Raw genomic sequence first — 20,044 nt, forward strand, 5'->3', positions numbered from 1 at the left:
AGGGACCCGGGTTCAATTCCCGGCTTTGGTCACTGTCTGCGTGGAGTTTGCACATTCCCCCAGTTTCTGTGTGGGTTTTTCCTGGATGCTCTGGTTTTCTCTCACACTCCAAAGATGTGTGAGTTAGGTTGATTGTCCATGCTAAATTGACCCTAGTGTCAGGGGGATTAGCAAGGTAGGTGTGTGGGGCTGCGGGAATAAGGCCTGGGTGGGATTTTGGTTGGTGCAGATGTGATGGGCTGAATGGCCTTCTGTACTGTAGGGATTCTACCATCACTTAAAGTTGAGTAGGCTGTTTAACCAAAGAAAAAGACTACAAAGTCTTTAGATTTATGAATAGATGGAAGAGTATAAAAGCAAGGAGGTGGTACTAAACATTTATACACCACTGGATTAGGGGGAACAGTGGTGTAGAACATAGAACACCACAGCACAAACAGGCCCTTCGGCCCACAAGTTGCGCCGATTATATCCATACCTACCAGACCATAGAACTATCTGTAACTCCCAATCCCATTAAATCCCATGTATTCATCCAGAAGTCTTTTAAAAGACCTCAGCAAGTTCACCTCTGCCACCACCAACTGCAGCCGATTCCACTCACTCACCACCCTCTGAGTGAAAAACTTACCCCTAACATCTCTTCTGTACTTGCTCCCCAGCACCTTAAACCTGTGTCCTCTCGTAGCGACCATTTCAGCCCTGGGAAATAGCCTCTAAGAATCCACCCTACCTATTCCTCTCAACATTTTATAAACATCTATCAGGTCGCCTCTCAACCTTCGTCTCACCAGGGAGAAGAGACCTAGCTCCCTCAACCTATCTTCATAAGGCATGCCTCCCAATCCAGGCAACATCCTTGTAAATAGTGATATTATTTTTGGACTTGTAATCCAGAAACCCCAGGCTACTGTCCTAGGAACCTGGGGTAGAACCCCCCATCACGGCAGATGGTGAAATTTAAATTCAATTTTTTAACAAAACCATGAAATCATTGTCGATTGTTGTAAAAACCCATCTGGTTCGCTAGTGCCCTTTAGCGTAGGAGATCTGCCATTCTTACCTCATCTGGCATATATGTGACTCTAGACCCACAACAATGTGGTTGACTCTTAACGGCCACTCAGTTCAAGGGCAGTTAGGGATGGGCAACAGATGCTTGCTAGCAATGCCCACATCTCATGAAAGAATAAAAGAAAAACAATGGTCGTAACTGGAGCATTGCATCTAATACTGGGCACTGCACTTCTGGAAGAACATTGAGATCTTGACACTAGACATGTGGGACTTCGGTTACACAGGGAAACTGGAGCTGTTCTTCTTAGAACAGAGAAGGTTAAGAGGAGTTGATGGAGAAGTTTTTATGGAATAATTTGGAGCGGCATGGTAGCACAGTGGTTAGCACTGCTGCTTCACAGCTCCAGGAACCTGGGTTCGATTCCTGGCTCGGGTCACTGTCTGTGTGGAGTTTGCACATTCTCCTCGTGTCTGCGTGGGTTTCCTCCGGGTACTCCGGTTTTCTCCCACTGTCCAAAGATGTGCGGGTTAGGTTGATTAGCCATGCTAAAATTGTCCATGAGGTGCATAGGTTCGAGGGATTAGTGGGTAAAATATATAGAGATATGGGGGTAGGGCCTGGGTGGGATTGTGGTCAGTGCAGACTCGATGGGCTGAAGGGCCTCTTTCTGCACTGTAGGGTTCTATGGTCTATGATCTAATTAAGGAGAAACTCTTATCAGAAACATTGGTAGGAGGGTACGCATTTAAGATAATTAGCAAAAAACACAACAGTGAGTTGAGGAAGACAACTTTTATGTGGTGAGTTGTTCTGATCTGGAGTGAACTGCCTGTGACATGGTTCATAGAATTGCTACATTGCAGAAGGAGACTATTTGGCCCATCGATCCTGCACTGACAACATTCCCACCAGACCCTATCCCCGTAACCCCAGATATCTACGTTACTAGTCCCCCTGACACCAAGGGACAATTTAGCATGGTAAATCCACCTAACCTGCACATCTTTAGACTGTGGGAAGAGACCGGAGCACCCAGAGGAAACCCATGCAGACACAGGGACAAGACACAGACAGTCAGCCAAGGCCAGAATTGAGTTTGATACCCTCGAGCTAACCACTGTGCCGCCATGCTGGTGGTGGAAGCAAATTCAACAGCAGCCATCAAAAAGGAATTGGTTAAATACGTGAAAAGGAGTTGCTGAACCATGGGGGAAGTTCAAGAAATCAGAATTAATTGAAATCAAAACAAAACATGTAGGGGAAAACTCAACAGGTCAGGCAGCATCTACAGGGATGTGTGCCCTGTGGACTAAGAGGCATCGAAAATCATGAGCCAAGCTTGAATAGTTCAATAGTGGGAGCTGGTGTGCTCTCATTCAGTCAGATGCAAGGTGGCCCAACCGGACCCCACCCTCAGCAGAGCTAATATTCCAGGGCTCACTGGACCCATACACGGTTTGGGGTGTTTTGGCCAACACTGCAAACCGCAACATACTATATATAGACATCAAAAAGAGAAATAGAATAAATGTTTCCCGTCATGATTGCCTTCAATCAAAGGTCATCCTGACTTGAAATGTTAACTTTGTTTCTCTCTTCAAATGCTGCCTGACCTGCTAATTTTTGCCACTAGCTTTTTGTTTAGGTTTCAGATTTCCAGCATCTGCGGTATTTTGCGTCTGTGTTGTGTGAGTAGGATTAATCAGATAGCTCTTCCAAAGATCCTGTATGGGCACAATCAGTTGAGTGGCCCAGTACTGCGATGTATAATTTAATCCTTCAAGTAATCAGTGACAGTGCATTGATGAGATAGGAGGCTAATTTAACCACACAAAAATTAAGAAAGTTGTAAAATGGGCTATTAACTTGCTAGCACTGGTTTTATACATAGAATCCCTACAGTGCAGAAGGAGGCCGTTCAGCCCATCGAGCCTGCGCTGCCTACAATCCCACCCATGCCCTTTTCCGTAACCCTACGTATTTACCCTGCTAACCCCCCTGACATTAAGGGGCACTTTAGCATGGCCAATCAACCTAACTGCTCATCATTTGGACTATGGGAGGAAACCGAAGCACCCGGAGGAAACCCATGCAGACACGGGGAGAATGTGCAAACTCCACACCGAAAGTGACCTGAAGCTGGAATTGAACCCAGGTTCCTGGTGCTGTGAGGCAGCAGTACTAACCACTGTCCCACCGTGCTGCCCATTTTTAAAAAAATCAAGACCAACCCTTGTGTCTTCCAGTATTCCCTTTACACTTATGTGTCGCCTTCCTTTATACTGGCACTCAGAGAAGCCAAAACTGACAGCGTTGTAATACATTTTTTGACGCTGCACCAAACAGAATAAAAATAGTGCGCGCACACATACAGCATTAGAAGAAGTTGTCTTGGTAGGAAAGTGCATACTGAAGAATTTCCAGTCTTTGCTATCTAATATTTCAGTAGTGATATCTACCATGAGACTGCATGTTTTACCAATGAAACTTTGGGGTAAATTTTGCGAGGCTTCACATGCAGCGGCAGCTGGGAATTGCAAAAAGAATATATATTGTCTGTAATTTTCAATCGTTTTTATGATTCCTATGAGTTGGGCAAAGCCTTGCCTGTGATGTAGGAACTCACAATGCAGCCTCGTGTTCTGTAAGAAGGTGCTGTCTCTGTTAAAGATATTAGTTTCTCTTTGATTTTATAATACCAATTCAGATCAATTGAAGTTGCTGTGGAAGGAGGCTTGGTGAGTGTCTTGTAGACAGTGTACACAACGTATGCCACTGATGGAGGGAGTAAATATTGGAGCGACACAGTAGTTAGCAGTGCTGCCTCACAGTGCCAGGGACGCAGGATCGATTCCCAGCTTGTGTTACTGTCTGTGTGGAGTTTGCACATGATCCCTGTGTCTGTGTGGGTTTCCTCCAGGTGCTCCAGTTTCCCCCCACAGTCCAAAGATGTGCACGTTAGGTGGATTGGCCTTGCTAAATTGCCTCTTAGTATTAAGGGATACTAGCTAGATAAATGCATGAGGTTATGGGGAATGTGCCTGGGTGGGATTATGGTCAGTGCAGACTCGATGGGCCGAAGGACCTCCTTCTGCACTGTAGGGATTCTTGGAAAGTACTACTATTGGAATAAGCTGAAGCAATATAAATAAGGAAGCTGTGGGAGTATTAAAGAGATGGTGTGATGGCATTTTAAAAGATTTATTTGTGTTGTGTGTTCAGGTTGCCTCACAGTGCAGGGAGGATCTGGAGCAATTGCATGCGTTGGAGCAGAAACGGCTGAAGTACTCACTTTTGGTGGCGCATCAAGAAGCTTCTGGAAATGCCCGGAGGGAGTTGGTTGTGCGCCAGAGGCAGACATTCCAAGCCATCATCTTTGAACAGTTGAAGGAGGTCACAAGACAGGAAGAATTTGATGCAACTTCAGCCGACCAACTTCTGCGTGAAAACTGGCACGTTCAGGTAGAAACAATGATGCTACTAACACATTATTCTGAAAAGAAAGGTTGAAAAGATACTGATTTGTCGTGGGGATAATTATGTCTCGAAGCAAGATGCTCAAAAGAGAGAGCCAACTTGTCTGTTAATTTTACTGAGTCGAGCACCTGCAGAGATTAATTCTGTGGTGCTGTGCATGTTTTAAAATATTCTTCCATGGGATGTGGTCAGGCCAGCACGTTTTTTGCCTATGCCTAACTGACCTTGAGAAGGTGGTAGTGAATCACCTTCTTGAGCTGCTGCAGTTCACGTGGTGTAGCAACACCCACATTGCTGTGAGGGAACGTCAGGATTTTAACCCAGCAAAAGTGAAGGAACAGTGATGTAGTTCCAGTTCCAGGTGAGTAGCTTGGAGGAGACCTTGCAGGTGGGGGTTTCTCCATGTAACTGCTGTCGTCCAGACATGAGAGGTTGTGGGTTTGGAAAGTGCTGTGGAAGGAGACTTGGTGACTGTCTTGTAGATGGTGCACACACTGTGTGCCAGTGATGGAGGGAGTTAATATTGAAGGTGGTGGACAGAGTACCTATTATAGAATCATAGAAACCTTACAGTGCAGAAGGAGGACATTTGGCCCATTGAGCCTGCACCGATAACAATCCCTATAGGCCTTATCCCCGTAACCCCACATATTTACCCCGCTAATCCTTCTAACCTATGCATCCCGGGTCACTAAAGATCAATTTAGCATTGCCAAAGCTCCTCACCTGCACATCTTTGGACTGTGGGAGGAAACTGGAACACTTGGAGGAAGCCCACGCAGACACGGGGAGAACGTGCAGACTCCCCACAGGCAGTGACCCGAGTCAGGGATCAAACCCAGGTCCCTGGAGCTCTGGGGCTACAGTGTTAGCTATTGTACCATTGTGCCACCATGCCACCCTGGCAAGTGGAGTGCTTTCTCCTGGATGCTGTCAAGCTCCTTGAGTGTTGCTGGAGTTGCACTCATCCAGGCAGGTGGACAATATTCCATCATGCTCCTGACTTGTGTCTTGTAGATGGCGGACGGGCTTTTGAGAGTCAGGAGATGGTTTGTTATCTGTCTAATTCCCCACTCCTGACCTGCTTTTGTGGCCACTGGGTTTAAATGGTTGGTTCAGTTCGGTTTCTGGTTTGTGGATGTTGGTGACATTACGAATGATGATGTAAGAATGTATTGACAACTGTGATCCCTAACAAAATAGTTAATGATAATAGCAGAAAATAAGTCAATTGTGATATTGCATCTACTGTAGTGATTCTTCTCAATAACCAGGCAGCTACGAAGCCTCTTATTCTGTTATGAACGTGGAAAAGTTTGTTAATTCAGCTCTGGAGTGTGCATTTCCACTGGAGAATGATTCAATGTAAACAATACACTCTTGTATTATCAATCACTATCTGTAAGACCCTAAGCATTTTTGGGACGGAGGTTCTTGTTTTGGCAAGTTGACAGGCGTGAGAGCAGTTGTAATCATCACGAAGGAGAAAATATTTTCAAGCCCGTAGTTTATGCAGAATAATCACAGCTAGATTGTTAAAGAACAATGGCCGGAATCTTACCGCCATTCACGCTGGCGGGATTTTCCTATCCCACCGCAGCTGGCCACTAAATTCTCCGATCTCGGCGCAGCGGGAGCGTGGCGTGAGCGGCAAGTAAGATTGCACCCAATGTCCTAATTCTCGATTGTTTCATCTCACTCTTGAAAAACGTTTTTGAACTTAAACAGGGGATACTGGAAAAACTCAGCAGATCTGGCAGCATTCGAGTTAACAGGTGGGATTCTCCGATCTCGTACAACCCACAGTCAGCGAGAATGGAGAATTTGGCTGTCAGTCAATACTCCATTTGCTGCAGCAGTGCTGGAGAATCCCAGCTGCACATAATGTCGGAGGTCTCCAGTGAACATTTCAGAAGAAGAGTCATATTCTACGTGAAATATTGGGTGGGATTTTCCATCCCACCCACCACTGGGATCATGGGGTCCCACTGAAAGTGGGACATTATGAAAATGGACATTATGCTGAGCTGCCGAGTATCCCATGGCAGGTCTGGCTGCACTGGGGATGGAAAATCCCGACCAATAACTCAGTTTCTCTCTCCACAGATGCTGCCAGACCTGCTGAGTTCTTATTGCATATCTCCAGCATCCACAGCACTTTGCATTTATTTTTAATAGTTCCATTTAAAATGTAGTTCTGTTTTAGAAACAATAATGCACAAAACGTGATTATATTTTAATCTGAATCTTGGGTGATGTGTTGTGTTATTTCCTAGTTTCAGTTGGAGGAACTGATGGACCAACAATTGGCCTTCCAGAGAAAAGTCCTCGACGAGGGCTTGGCTCATAGAAAAAACCTTGTGAGTCGAATAGAGCGCGGTGTGAACCATAGGCGCAATCTCCTGAACACAGCTGCCCTCCACATTGCAGGCCTTGCCAATCTGGTGAAAAGGTAAGGCATAATTGCCATTCAATCCAACAGTATCCATCAGAGAATCATTCCTATCTAATGCCAAGACTTCAGTTAGGCAGGATTTGTGTATATGGATGAATTTATTCTCAGCAGAGCAGTGCAAAGGTAATGATAAGGTATGTGCAGAATGTTGGTTTGATGGGGAAAAGAACTCAAGCACCGCTGCCTCGCAGTGCCAGGGACACAGGTTCAGTTCCAGCCTCTGTGTGGAGTTTGCACGTTCTCCCTTCTTCTGCCTGGGTTTCCTCCAGGTGCTCTGGTTTCCTCCCACAGTCCAAAGATAGGCAGGCTATGTGGATTAGCCTGTGTAAATTAACCTTTAGTGTCCAAAGGTGAGGGGAGGGTTAGCCGTGGGAAATATTTGGGGTTATGGAGATATGGTGTGGAGAGCGGGCCTGGGTAAAATGATCTGTCAGAGAGTCGGTGCAGACACGATGGGCCAAATGGCCTCCTTCTGCACTGTAGGGATTCCGTTCTGTGACATTGCAATGAAAAGAATAGTTTTGAAAAATGCACAGACATTAACTTGTTGAACAGAGCTGTAGGCACCTGGGTCTAATAGTTACAGAAAATAATACTTGCGACTGAAGCCTTGTTAGCTCCTTTTTTTGTCAATGAACATCAGATTTGTGTGGGAGACCATAGATACATGTAGAAAATAATATTGCACTTACTTTTCTGCAGGAGGAATGTTGAATTACAAGAAAGAAAAAAACGTTCATAATCATGGCAGGATGTCCTGCATTTCATGGTCAATTAAGCACTTACTTTGTAATATAATATCTGTTATTGAGTAGGAAATGTGGCAACCAATTTACACATAGATAGCTCTTACAAAGAGCACTATAGTGATGACCAAGTAATCCCAGGGTGGCATGGTGGCTCAGTGGTTAGCACTGCAGCTTCATAGCGCCAGGGAACCAGGTTCAATTCCAGCTTCGGGTGTAGTTTGCACATTCTCTCCATCTCTGCTTGGGTTTCCTCCTAGTGCTCTGGTTTCCTCCCATATTCTAAAGATGTGGAGGTTAGGTTGATTGGCAATGGTAAATTCCCCGTAGTGTCAAGGGGACTAGCATGGTAAATACACGGGGTTTGGGGGACGGGGCCTGGGTAGGATTGTGGTTGGCGCAGACCCGATGGGCCAAATGTCCTCCTTCTGCACTGTTGGGTTCTAAGTAATATGTTTTAGTGATGGTTGAGGGGTACCCTCTGTGGAGTGGCCCAGGGGTTAGCTCTCCTGCCTCTGAACCAGAAGGCAACAGTTTCAAATCCCACTTCAGGGCCTGGATTGTATGTCTCCCACTTGGGGTGTCTTCGGGAAGTAGGCAAGTAAAATAGAGCAGGTGTCCATCCCACCCCGACTTCATCCCCATGCTCACCTGCCTTATTTTAAAAAATGTTAATGGTAAATTGAACTTGTTAAGAATGCCAATTAACCTGGATAATATGCTGCCCATCCTCTTGGACTGGAGTTGGTGGGTGTTTTTAAAAGAGCAAGAAGAAATTGGGGGCACTATCTTCAAGTCTTATCATCAGGAGAGAGGGGTGGGTGGTCTTTGCACATCAGTAACCTCCATCCCCATGATAGTATCCCTATTCCATAGAATCCCCACAGTGCAGAAAGGGGCAACATAGCCCATTGAGCCTGCACCAACTCTGTGAGAGAGATCCCATCCAAGGTCACCCTACACTCTACCCCTACACATCTTTGGACTCTGAGGGGAAATTTAGCATGGTCAATCTACCTAATCTGCACATCTTTAGAAACTGGAGCACCCAGAGGAAACCCATACAGACACTGAGAGAACATGCAAACTCCACACAAACAGGTAATTCCTACCTATCTGCTTTCCAAAACACCACTGTTCACTTCAACCCCTCTCTAAGCTGGTCAAATCCTCCTAACACTAACCCTAACCCTAACCCTCTTATAGTTACCTGACTCTGATATCCATTGGATGGACGTTCCTCCTAGGTTGGGTTGCAGTCCTGGCAGTGCCCACTACTGTGCTGTTGGTGCTGTTGGGACTGCTGGAGCTACCAGTCAATCAGATTGGCCAGCAACTCTCAAGAGTGAATTTCCTCCCTACTGAGATGGGTTTTGGGGGTGAAGGGGTGGGGGCAGGAGGTCAGAGTGGGGCTGTGGGGAGGCAGGAGTGGGGGCACGGAGAGGAGTGGTGGGGACGGATGTGGTGATCTGTCGGCCAAGCACTGTAAAATGCAGCCCCAGGGCATGTTGGTTATGGATGAACCCAGACATTGGTGCAAGTGAGTAAGCACGTATCAGTACTGGTCCCCAACCTGTGTAAATGGGGAAGATTAGTAGTAGGAAGGCCATCTGGTTGTAAAATCAGCTGCCCAATCCAAAAATGGCAGCTGATATTAGTAACATGGGGAAAAACTGAATGAGGAAGGTTGAGGGATAAACATCGGTGAGGACAAATCCTGTTGCTTTTCATTCCTTTTCTCCCACAGCTATAGAAACAGTAAGATTCCCACAGGGAATCAAATTGTTCTAGAACCAAAACAAAATAAGGCAGTTTCATAATTGGTGGTGGAAAATGTCCTGAGAGACTGAGCAATTAAAACCAAAATGGGAAGAAAACATAAAATAACTCTTTCAAAGCATCCATCGGAGACATTTGTATCCAATCTCTGGTTCCTTCAATATTCAGTGCAGCATTGAGCTGCTGTCAGGCAATCCTGGGCACTCATACATGAATGGAGATAATTATGTCCAGCTCTGATGAGAATCTGTGAGGACATGGTACAATCTTAATTGTAATATTGCTTCTTTGTGGCAGGAGCTTCACGCGCCATTCAGTTCACCTCCTGTGAATGTGTGTGAAGGGTGGAATGAGTGTAGATCGAGCCCAGGCCCCATCTGAGCTCATGCATAAGGTGTAGCAGAATCTGAAATCAGAGCCATAGGGCTCTCTCAGTGAATCGCTTCTCTTCAGTTAATATGAATAAATAATTTGAAATGTATTGTGTAAAACCCAGTTTAAATCATTGGCGGTTTCTCAAAGAAATGTGCCCTAAGTATTGCGTACACAGTAATTTCATTGCAATGTAAGAAGCACTTGTGACTAAGAAATAAACTTCAAGCTTTTATCATTGCAAGTGCTGGATTACAGAATCCCCACAATAGGCAACGTTTTGCAGCTATGATCATCCTTGTGGCAGGTTCTCAATCCATGGCTTATGGGAAGAAAATGAGGCTAGGTGCTTCCTCCAACAGAGGGTAGAGTGTATTTCTGGCCTACAGCAACATCATCAGAGACTTTCAGTCAGTTATTTTTAAATTATTTTATGGCATGTGGGCGTCGTTGGCTAGGCCAGCATTTGTTGCTCATCCCCAATTACCCTTGAAAACTGGTGGTGAGCTGCCTTCCTGAAACGTGGCTGTCCTTGTAGTGTAAGTACACCCACAGTGCTGTTAGAGAGGGAGTTCCAGATTTTGACCCAGCGACAGAGATCAAATGGCAATATATTTCCAAGTCAGGGTGGTTCAGAGATGTGTGGGTTAGGTGCATTGGCCATGCTAAATTGTCCCTTAGGGTCCTGGGACACGTAGGTTAGAGGGATTAATGGATTAAATATGTGGGGTTACATAGATAGGGTCTAGGTGGGATTGACGTTGGTTCAGACCTGATGGGCCGAATGGCCTCCTTCTACACTGTAGATTTCTGTGTGTGTGGATTGGAGGGGAACTTGCAGGTGGTTGTATTCTCATGCATCTATTGCCCATGCCGTTCCAGGTAATAGAGGCAACAGGTTTGGAAGGTGTTGCTGGAGGAGCCTTGGTCATTGCTGCCTGCATCTTGTAGATATGGCCCCTACTGTCCTTCAGTGGTAAAGGGTGTGGATGTTGATGGTGGTGGATGAGGTGTCAATCAAACGGCTGCTTTGTCTTAGATTGTGTCAAATATGAAACAATGCAATTAATAATTTTCTGCCATGCAAGCAAATTAAAGTACATAGGTAAGTTCCTGAAAGCTGTAACCAGAGGATGAAAGTGTGTTGGGAGTGATATGAAACTTAAGGAGTATTAAGATCAGTACTAAGGAGTCTTGCACTGTGGGATTACATTATGTTAGGTACCTAGACATCATTCCACATTGATGAAGTGGGCAGGTTCAAGATGGGTCCTGTTCCTGTTTCAGCTCTTTGTTTTTGCATTTTAACCTCTGACACTATGTCAACGCTCCAGTCTTTGGGAGTTAAGATTCAGCTGCGTGGTCTTTAAATTACACTGTGGGAAGAACTGCGTGAACGTGAGATTCAGCTATGAAATGCCACTTATTTTAAACTGGGTAGTGCCTCCATTAAAGCAATCATACCAATGTGTGATGTGATCACACCAATTTTGGAGCAAATGTATTACCAGGCTTTGAGAGATGTTGAAGCCTTCAATTTAAAAAATAGTGAAGATGCTCAAAGGCATCAGAAGGCAATCTTATACATAGATGTAGTCAAGCTATCGTGAAATGTGCCACTTCTCAAATATTATTAATCTGGAGGAAACCCATTAATAAACTTGTTAGGAATGAAGTATTAAAACTACTTGCACTTGCCTTACTATTGAAGAATAGTTCTCTGATTTCTTGTCTTGTGATTTTTATTCTGACGTGGATATCCACATTAAAACGATAATAGACTGCTAGTATTTGATGAATCGGTGTGACTGAGTCACTGTTCATGGGCCTGCCCGGAAACACATTATGCCACATTCACTATTCCTTTCCCAAACATCAAATGCCAATCTGTAAACTCCAAGTTAGTCTAATTGATGTGGACAATTACCTTCAGTTCCTCTTCTCTACCCTTCCTTTGCATCATGTTAGATCGTGTCCTACTTAAAAGCTAAAGTTAAAATGTAGAGAGATTTAAAACCATTGACATCAATGAATCTTCAATTATGGTGTCAGGAGACTGTTTTACTATTAGTGGATATTCCCCCAGTACATAAATATGGGTGCAGATTTGTAATTTTAATCTGTGCAGTTTCATGGTTGCTGTTAGAAATATAACATTTTCAGAGTAGCACCATTTCCCCCAATGTAATTTAGTTTATTTGTTGATATTTAATCTGACTCAAGTTGAAAGACTTTAGTCATTTTGGACCAGTCTCAAAATGACTGAATCCCATTGAATGGTAGAGCAAGTTCATAGGATCAAATGACCCACTCTTGCTCCAAGACCTATGTTCCAGTACTGGTAGGAAGCGCTTTTGTATGTCAACTGAGCAGCTGATTGCCGGGAAGCTCACACACTTGGCCTATGTTTGATTCACACGTGGACATTGTTTTGATTTTGAAAGTGGTTGTATTCCATCTCTGTAGAACTGCCAGCAACAGGGGAAATGCATTGATTTTTCCCGCTAATGGTAGCACGGTGGCACAGTGGCTAGCACTGCTGCCTCACAGTGCCAGGGACCTGGGTTTGAATCCTGACTTGGGTTACTGTCTGAGCGGAGTCTGCAAGTTCTCCCCATGTCTGTGTGGATTTCCTCCAGGTGCTCCAGTTTCCTTCCACATTCTGGTTAGGTGCATTGGCCATGCTAAATTCTCCTTCAGTGTACCTGAACGGGTGCCGGAATGTGGCGACTAGGGAATTTTCACAGTAACTTCGTTGCAGTGTTAATGCAAGCCTGCTTGCAGCACTGATAAATAAAAAATGTTCCAGTAGCGGCAGTCCTACATTATGCAGGAAGCATGCTTGTATGTCAACTGAGCAGGTGTTTGTCGATTCAGGAGGCTTGCACGCCTGGTGTGTTGGGCCTAGTGTGGTTCATATGCGGGCGTGGCTTTGACTTTAAAAGTGGGTGCATTCGATCTCAGTGGTGTTGCCAGTTCCAGCAGAAGGTGCAGTGATTTCTCCACCAGCAGCGGCACTTAAAATTCAGTCGGAGGGATCTCGGCCTCTGATTTTTGTCCCTACAGATGCTGCCAGATCTGCTGAGTTTTTCCAGCATCCCCTGTTTCTGTTTTGGATTCCAGCAGCTACAGTATTTTGCTTATTTTACTCATTACATTTGTTCATTTCAATTGCTATTTTCATAGAATCATAGAAGGAGACCATTCAGCCCGTCGAACCTGCACCAACAACAATCCCATCCATGCCCTATCTTCGTAACCCCACGTATTTACCCTGCTAATCCCCAGTTTATCATGACCAGTCAACCTAACCTGCACATCTTTGGACTGTGGGAGGAAACCAGAGCCCCCGGAGGAAACCCCCACGCAAACCCCACACAGTCACCCAAGGCTGGAATTGAATCCTGGTCCCTGGCGCTGTGAGACAGCAGCGTTAACCACTGTGCCACCGTGCTGCCCCTAATTCTTCTTGTTCTTTTGCTACTTGTGGCTGTTTTCCATGCTGTTTGGGGGCTGACTTCATAATTGAAATGAGGTATGGAGGAAATAAGTGCTTGTTAAAGTTTTAAACAAGAGCAAATACTGCAAGAACACACAGACTAGCCTGCAGGAAGAATATAGACCTGAACAGGATCTGATCAATACGCCTGAACTGTTGACTCAATGCAATGGTTTCTCACAAAGTCTGGGGGCCATGTGCACATTAATTATTGCTTTCCTTTAATCTAACTAAGCACAAAGGAAGAATCAATATTCACAGAAATGAATATAGTTAGAAGTGGGAGTCAGTTCCCTGCATCTATTCCCCCTCTTATTCCCTTAATAGAATTTCTATAATTTGAAATATGTTTATGCAGCATTTAACCAGCTACTTAGAGCGTTTTTGTTTTGACTAGGGGGGGAGAACCTTTCACTGACATTTAAGTTCTTATCACGAAGTATAACTTTTTGAAGTTATACTCTGTGGAGTTTACACATTCTCCCCATGTCTGAGTGGCTTTCCTCTGGTTTCCTCCAGTTTCCTCCCTCAGATCAAAGATGTGCAGGTTAGGTGGATTGGCCATGTTAAAATTGCCCCTTAGTGTCCCGAGATGTGTAGGTTAGATGGATTAGCCATGGCTAATCCGTGGGGTTGTCAGACAGGAGAGGGCCAGTCAGAGAGAGTTGGTGGAGACTCAATGGGCCGAATGGCCTCTTCTGTACTCTAGGGTTTATATGATTCTACGAATAGTGCAATAATTCGATCACATAATTCATTTTCCCATGTATTTTAGACTGGGTTTAGTAAGAAGTCTTACAACACCAGGTTAAAGTCCAACAGGTTTATTTGGAATCACAAGCTTTCGGAGCACTGCGCCTTCATCAGGTGAGTTTCTTTGGCAGTCTATAAAAATGATGGTTTAGACAGCGCAACAATATTCAAATGAACTTTGGTTCCTGAATGAAGTGCTGTGACTGATTCTCTGACCTCACCTGTGGCTGGGATTCTCCAATCCTGCTGCAGTGAATGGAGATTTAGCTGAGTTCCAAATTCTCAGTACTCACTGGCCACAGTGTGTGAGACTGGAGAGTTCCAGCCTGAAAGTTTAAACTTGGGTCAGCTGGTGTTGAGAAAGGAAAAGGGATAAGGCTGGAAAGATGGAAGGAGAAATTGGAAAAGAAGTAAATAAAAAGATAAGGCTTGGCTGTGCACATATATATTTTATATATATATATAAAAGCTGAGAGGTGAATTCAGAAAATTCTAAGTGCCACGCATGGTTTGGTGGTGTCGTATATTGGAGTTGTCATGTGCAGCTTCACAAACTGCACGGTTATTGTACGAAACAATTGTGACATCCCGTGAAAGTACACACTAGGGATCAATAAAGACCAACATTTATCTTGAGCAGATTACTTTGAGTACCAAAATATTGCCTCTTATTTTTTAACAATGTACCTGAAAATTGATGTCTAGCTCAAAATACTTTATTTACCCTGTACTACATTCAAGGGCAGGTTGGCAGCATTTCCAAGCCTAGCGCCTGCTATGTTGGTGGGAAACACATTCCCGCCGATACCAGCTGCCCGGCAGCCATTTAACATCCGGCGAAGTGATAATTGACTCATGGCGGGACTTGCACTTCCATCTATTGAGGAAGTCCCATGGGATGGCCGGCAGCTCTGTACTCCCAGCAGCACCAAGCTTGAGCACAGCCACTGCTGGGACTATTGGCAGTCTCGAAGGAGAGGAACTAATGGAGTAAAAACAGAAAATGCTGGAAAAATTCAGCCGGTCTGGCAGCATCTGTGGAGAGAGAAACAGAGTTAACGTCTTGAGTCAGTATGACTTTTCCTCAGAGCTACTGGAACCTGGACTGAAGGGATATGTCTGGTGTATGTGCGGCCTGGCAGCTAGGCCCAAATGAGGGGAATAAGAGTTTTGATGGAGCCCATGTTTGTAAGGTTGGGAATAGGAGGGATAAAAGGGGGGACATTACCCTGGACTCCAATCAGTGTGGGGGAACCCCCCCCCCCCACCACAAACAGCACCCCACTTATTGCCAAAACCAGCCTGTGCAGCTAAAGCTGCCAGCCGAACGGCTTGGCATGGGTTTCACTCTGCATGGCACATAGCAGCAGGGGCGGGATAAGGCACTTAAGTGGCCATTGATTAAGTGGCATCGGCAAAATAAACCATTTTATGCTTATGAAATGCAGAAGTAAAAAATGATGTGTGAGTAGCCATTACATTTAAATTAGAGCTCCCATCAACAGAGTGCCAATGAACTGGCGTGCATTTTATGTCCTTGAGAAGTGCACAGGAGAGCTTTAGTCAAAGATGTTGATTTGAGCAAAATGCAGGGGCATTAATTATGAACTGCAAGCAAGAAGCACGAAACTAACCATAGCGTGACCCCTCGTTTAGTCTTTGCTGTGTGTTGTGCACATCAGCTGTAGCTGGGATCAGTCTAACAGAGCGTGAAAGGAGGATCAATAAGCATAGAAATCAATGTGCTCGGATGTGTGCCTGAAGCAGTGTGCAACTTTTATCCTGTCTCTCCCCCACCATAGGGTGTCTGAACCCTGAGCCTAATAAGACATTATATTTTCCTCGTGGTTATTGGATGCTGTTTAACAGTTTAGTACTGTGTTTATGGTTGTTGACGTTTTCGAAGCATATTGTTGGCCGGAGAAGTATCAAGTTGACAAATAGATGAGAAAAAATGAGTACCACTCAGAACAAACTTAAATAGGCTTTATGTCCCATGAATCTCTGTGTGAGTTTTGACATTTTATTGAGTAGTGCTTGGAAAGTGTCTGTGTTCCAAATATTTCTGAAAGACCAAAGTTTAGCAAAATATGTATTGTATTTCTAGTTGATTTTTAACAAAATGTTGTAGTTTAATCCTCTTTTGTTCCCTGTCTACATATCTGAAAGCACCAGTAGTTTTCTTGTACAACAACAGGATAGAATATAAGCTCGAGGTGGTTGGGAATTTTATCTGTTTTTTTTTCACTCACCCCAGGCTCATTGCAAATGTAGCTTCCTACTTCTTTATTCTTTCTGGCAACTTAAGCAATTATATTCGCTTTGTGAGCAGAGATCGACACAGGACCCTAAGCTCCCATTCACACGGTGCAATAAATTAGTGCACCAGCATCTTGCAGCACGGCTTATGCTGATCTTTAAAAAAAAACTTGGAATAAAACACTGTTTCCTTGACAAATATATTGTCATGTCCTAGACTGCAGTACAGGTTTTTAAAATTTTATTTATTTATTAGTCACATGTAGGCGTACATTAACACTGCAATTAAGTTGCAGTGTTGGGTGGCACAGTGGTTAGCACTGCAGCCTGACAGCACCAGGGACCCAGGTTTGATTCCCGGCTTGGGTTGCTATCTGTGCGGAGATTGCGCCTTCTCTCCGTGTCTGTGTGGGTTTTCACCAGGTGCTCCATTTTCCTCCCACAATCCAAAAGACGTGGGTTAGGTGCATTAGCCATGCTAAATTCTCCCTCAGTGTACCTGAACAGTTGCTGGAGTGTGGCGACTGGGGGATTTTCACGGTAACTTCATTGCAGTGTTAATGTAAGCCTACTTGAGACACTAATAAAAAAAACATAAGTTACTGTGAAAATCCCCTAGTGGCTACACTCTGGTGCCTGTTCGGGTACATTGAGAGTGAATTTAGCATGGCCAATGCACTTAACCAGCACATCTTTTGGACTGAAAGGAAACGAGCAAATGGAGGAAACCCACGCAGACACGGGAGGAACATGTAGACTCCACATAGACAGTCACCCAAGCTGGGAATCGAACCTGGGTCCCTGGCGCTGTGAGGCACTACCACTGTGCTGCCCAATCACATCCTACTGTTTACAGGCCACAGAAATCTTTCCATGTGCACCACTTTCCCCCACTGTTCCTCAGAGGGTAAATAGAAACTAGTATAGATGTGAAGATGCGCAAGGGAGAGAGAATATATAATTGGTTGTTTACTGTCTGAACTTGGTTGCTTGCAATCTGTTTTCACACTGATGGTTCACTTATGAATGCACGCGTGCTAAGTTTCAGGGTCTTTTTAAATATGCAGTTCTTTTTGACTAATAGTGCAGGAAATAATTTAATTCCTTTTTTAACTTAAGGCATGAAGCCAAAGAGCAAGAGTTTCAGTCAGAATAGTCACTGTGTTAAATATTAAACATACATCATTCAACTATTCCTATGTCCTATTTCACATTCTTTGACCTTCGTTGAATTCCTGAGACTTCTGGTTTATGTCGGAGGACATACTCACACATGTCTAGCAACAGCTTAAAGCAAAGTGCATCAAAATAATAGTGCTGACAGCTCAGCCACTTGCCATGTCCCTTATACACCTACGACTGTGTGGCTGAATGACCCTTCAACTCAATTTTCAAGTTTGCTGATGACACCACTGTTGTAGTGTCATCAGATCTGAAACAATAATGAAACTGAAAACAGGAAGGAGATAGAGAATCTAGTGAACCGCTGTGATGACGATAATCTCTCCCTTGGTGTCAGTAAAACAAAGGAGGTAGTCATCAACTTCAGGAAGCATAGTGGAGGACATGTCCTATCTACATCAACGGGAATGAAGTGGTAGTGGTTGACAGCTTCAGGTTTCTAGGTGTCCAGATAACCAACAACATGTCCTGTTCCTCCGCACCGACTCTATAGTTAAGAAAGCCCATGAAGCTTTCTACTTTCTCAGGAGGCTAAGGAAATTTGGCATGCTCCCTACGATTCTCACTAACTTTTTCAGATACGGAGATGCCAGCATAGGACTGGGGTTGGCACAGTAAGAAGTCTCACAACACCAGGTTAAACTGGTGTTGTAAGACTTCTTACTGTGCCCAACTTTTACGGGCACAGCCTCAAGATAAAGGGGAGGCGGTTTAGAACGGAGTTGAGGAGGAACTTCTTCACTCAAAGGGTGGTGAATCTCTGGAATTCTCTGCCTGTTGAAGTGGTGGAGGCTGCCTCGCTAAATATTTTTAAGAAGCGGGTTGATGGGTTCTTGATAAGAGAGGGGATTAAGGGTTATGGGGAGAGGGCGGGAAAGTGGAACTGAGCCACGACAGATCAGCCATGATCTTATTGAATGGCGGGGCAGGCTCGAAGGGCTGGATGGCCTACTCCTGCTCCTATTTCTTATGTTCTTATAAAACGCATCCTTTCTGGTTGTCCCACAGCTTGGTGTGGCTCTTGCTCTGACCAAGACCATAAGAAACTGCAGAAGGCTGTGAATGTAACCCAATCCATCACACAAACCAGTCTCCCATCCATTGACTCTGTCTACACTTACCGCTGCCTTCGAAAAGCAGCCAGGATAATAGAACATAGAACACTACAGCACAAACAGGCCCCTCGGCCCACGAGTTGCGCCGATCACATCAACACCTACCAATCCATAGACCTATCTGTAACCCCCAATCCCACTAAATCCCATATACTCATCCAGAAGTCTTTTAAAAGACCCCAGCGAGTTCGCCTCCACCACCACTGACGGCAGCCGATTCCATTCACTCACCACCCTCTGAGTGAAAAACTTACCCCTAACATCACTTCTGTACTTGCCTCCCTGCACCTTAAATCTGTGTCCTCTCGTAGCGACCATTTCAACCCGGGGAAATAGCCTCTGAGAATCCACCCTATCTATTCCTCTCAACATTTTATAAACCTCTATCAGGTCACCTCTCAACCTTCGTCTCTCCAGGGAGAAGAGTCCCAGCTCCCTCAACCTATCTTCATAAGGCATGCCTCCCAATCCAGGCAACATCCTTGTAAATCTCCTCTGTACCCTTTCAGTAGCTTCTACGTCCTTCCTATAGTGAGGCGACCAGAACTGCGCACAGTACTCCAAGTGAGGCCTGACAAGGGTCTTATAAAGTTGCAGCATTACCTCCCGACTCCTAAACTCAATCCCTCGATTAATGAAGGCCAGTACACCATACGCCTTCTTGACCACATCCTCCACCTGTGAGGCCGATTTAAGAGTCCTGTGGACCCGGACCCCAAGATCCTTCTGCTCTTCAACACTACTAAGACTCCTGCCCTTGATAGTGTACTCGTTCATCCCATTGGTCCTGCCAAAATGGACGACCACACATTGATCTGCGTTGAAGTCCATCTGCCACTTCTCCGCCCAGTCCTGCATCCTATTTATGTCCTGCTGCAACTTCTGACATCCTTCCAGACCATCCACAACACCACCGACCTTCATGTCATCGGCGAACTTACTTACCCATCCCTCCACTTCCTCATCTAGGTCATTTATGAAAATGACAAACAGCAAGGGTCCTAGAACAGATCCCTGGGGCACTCCACTGGTGACTGACCTCCATGCAGAAAAAGACCCATCCACAACCACTCTCTGCCTTCTGCAGGCAAGCCAGTTCTGGACCCACAAGGCCAAAGCCCCTTGGATCCCATGCTCTCTCACCTTCTCAAGAAGTCTTGCATGGGGGACCTTATCAAACGCCTTGCGGAAGTCCATGTACACCACGTCCACTGCACTTCCTTCGTCAATGTGTTCAGTCACATTTTCGAAGAACTCAACTAGGCTCGTAAGGCATGACCTGCCCTTGACATAATCAAGGACTTCACTCAACCTGAACATACTCTCTTCTATCTTCTTCCGTCAAGCAAATCATACAAAAGCCTGAGGTCACCAACCAACTCGAGAACA

The 20,044-nt window shown here is 45.0% G+C and overlaps 1 protein-coding gene across 1 annotated transcript in view; it reads left to right on the forward strand.

Annotated features, from left to right (window-relative positions):
* LOC145347019 (limbin-like) overlaps nucleotides 1-20,044 on the forward strand; it is a 130,491-nt gene that overhangs the window by 42,221 nt on the left and 68,226 nt on the right. The window contains exons 11-12 of the mRNA XM_080194915.1: nucleotides 4,241-4,480; nucleotides 6,772-6,947. Of these exons, the coding sequence (XP_080051041.1) occupies nucleotides 4,241-4,480; nucleotides 6,772-6,947 (416 nt within the window). The remainder of the gene's footprint in view (nucleotides 1-4,240; nucleotides 4,481-6,771; nucleotides 6,948-20,044) is intronic.

The sequence above is a fragment of the Carcharhinus amblyrhynchos genome, chromosome 1 (genome assembly GCF_965287045.1).
Source record: "Carcharhinus amblyrhynchos chromosome 1, sCarAmb.v2.hapA, whole genome shotgun sequence".
In the NCBI taxonomy this organism is placed as follows: Eukaryota; Metazoa; Chordata; class Chondrichthyes; order Carcharhiniformes; family Carcharhinidae; genus Carcharhinus; species Carcharhinus amblyrhynchos.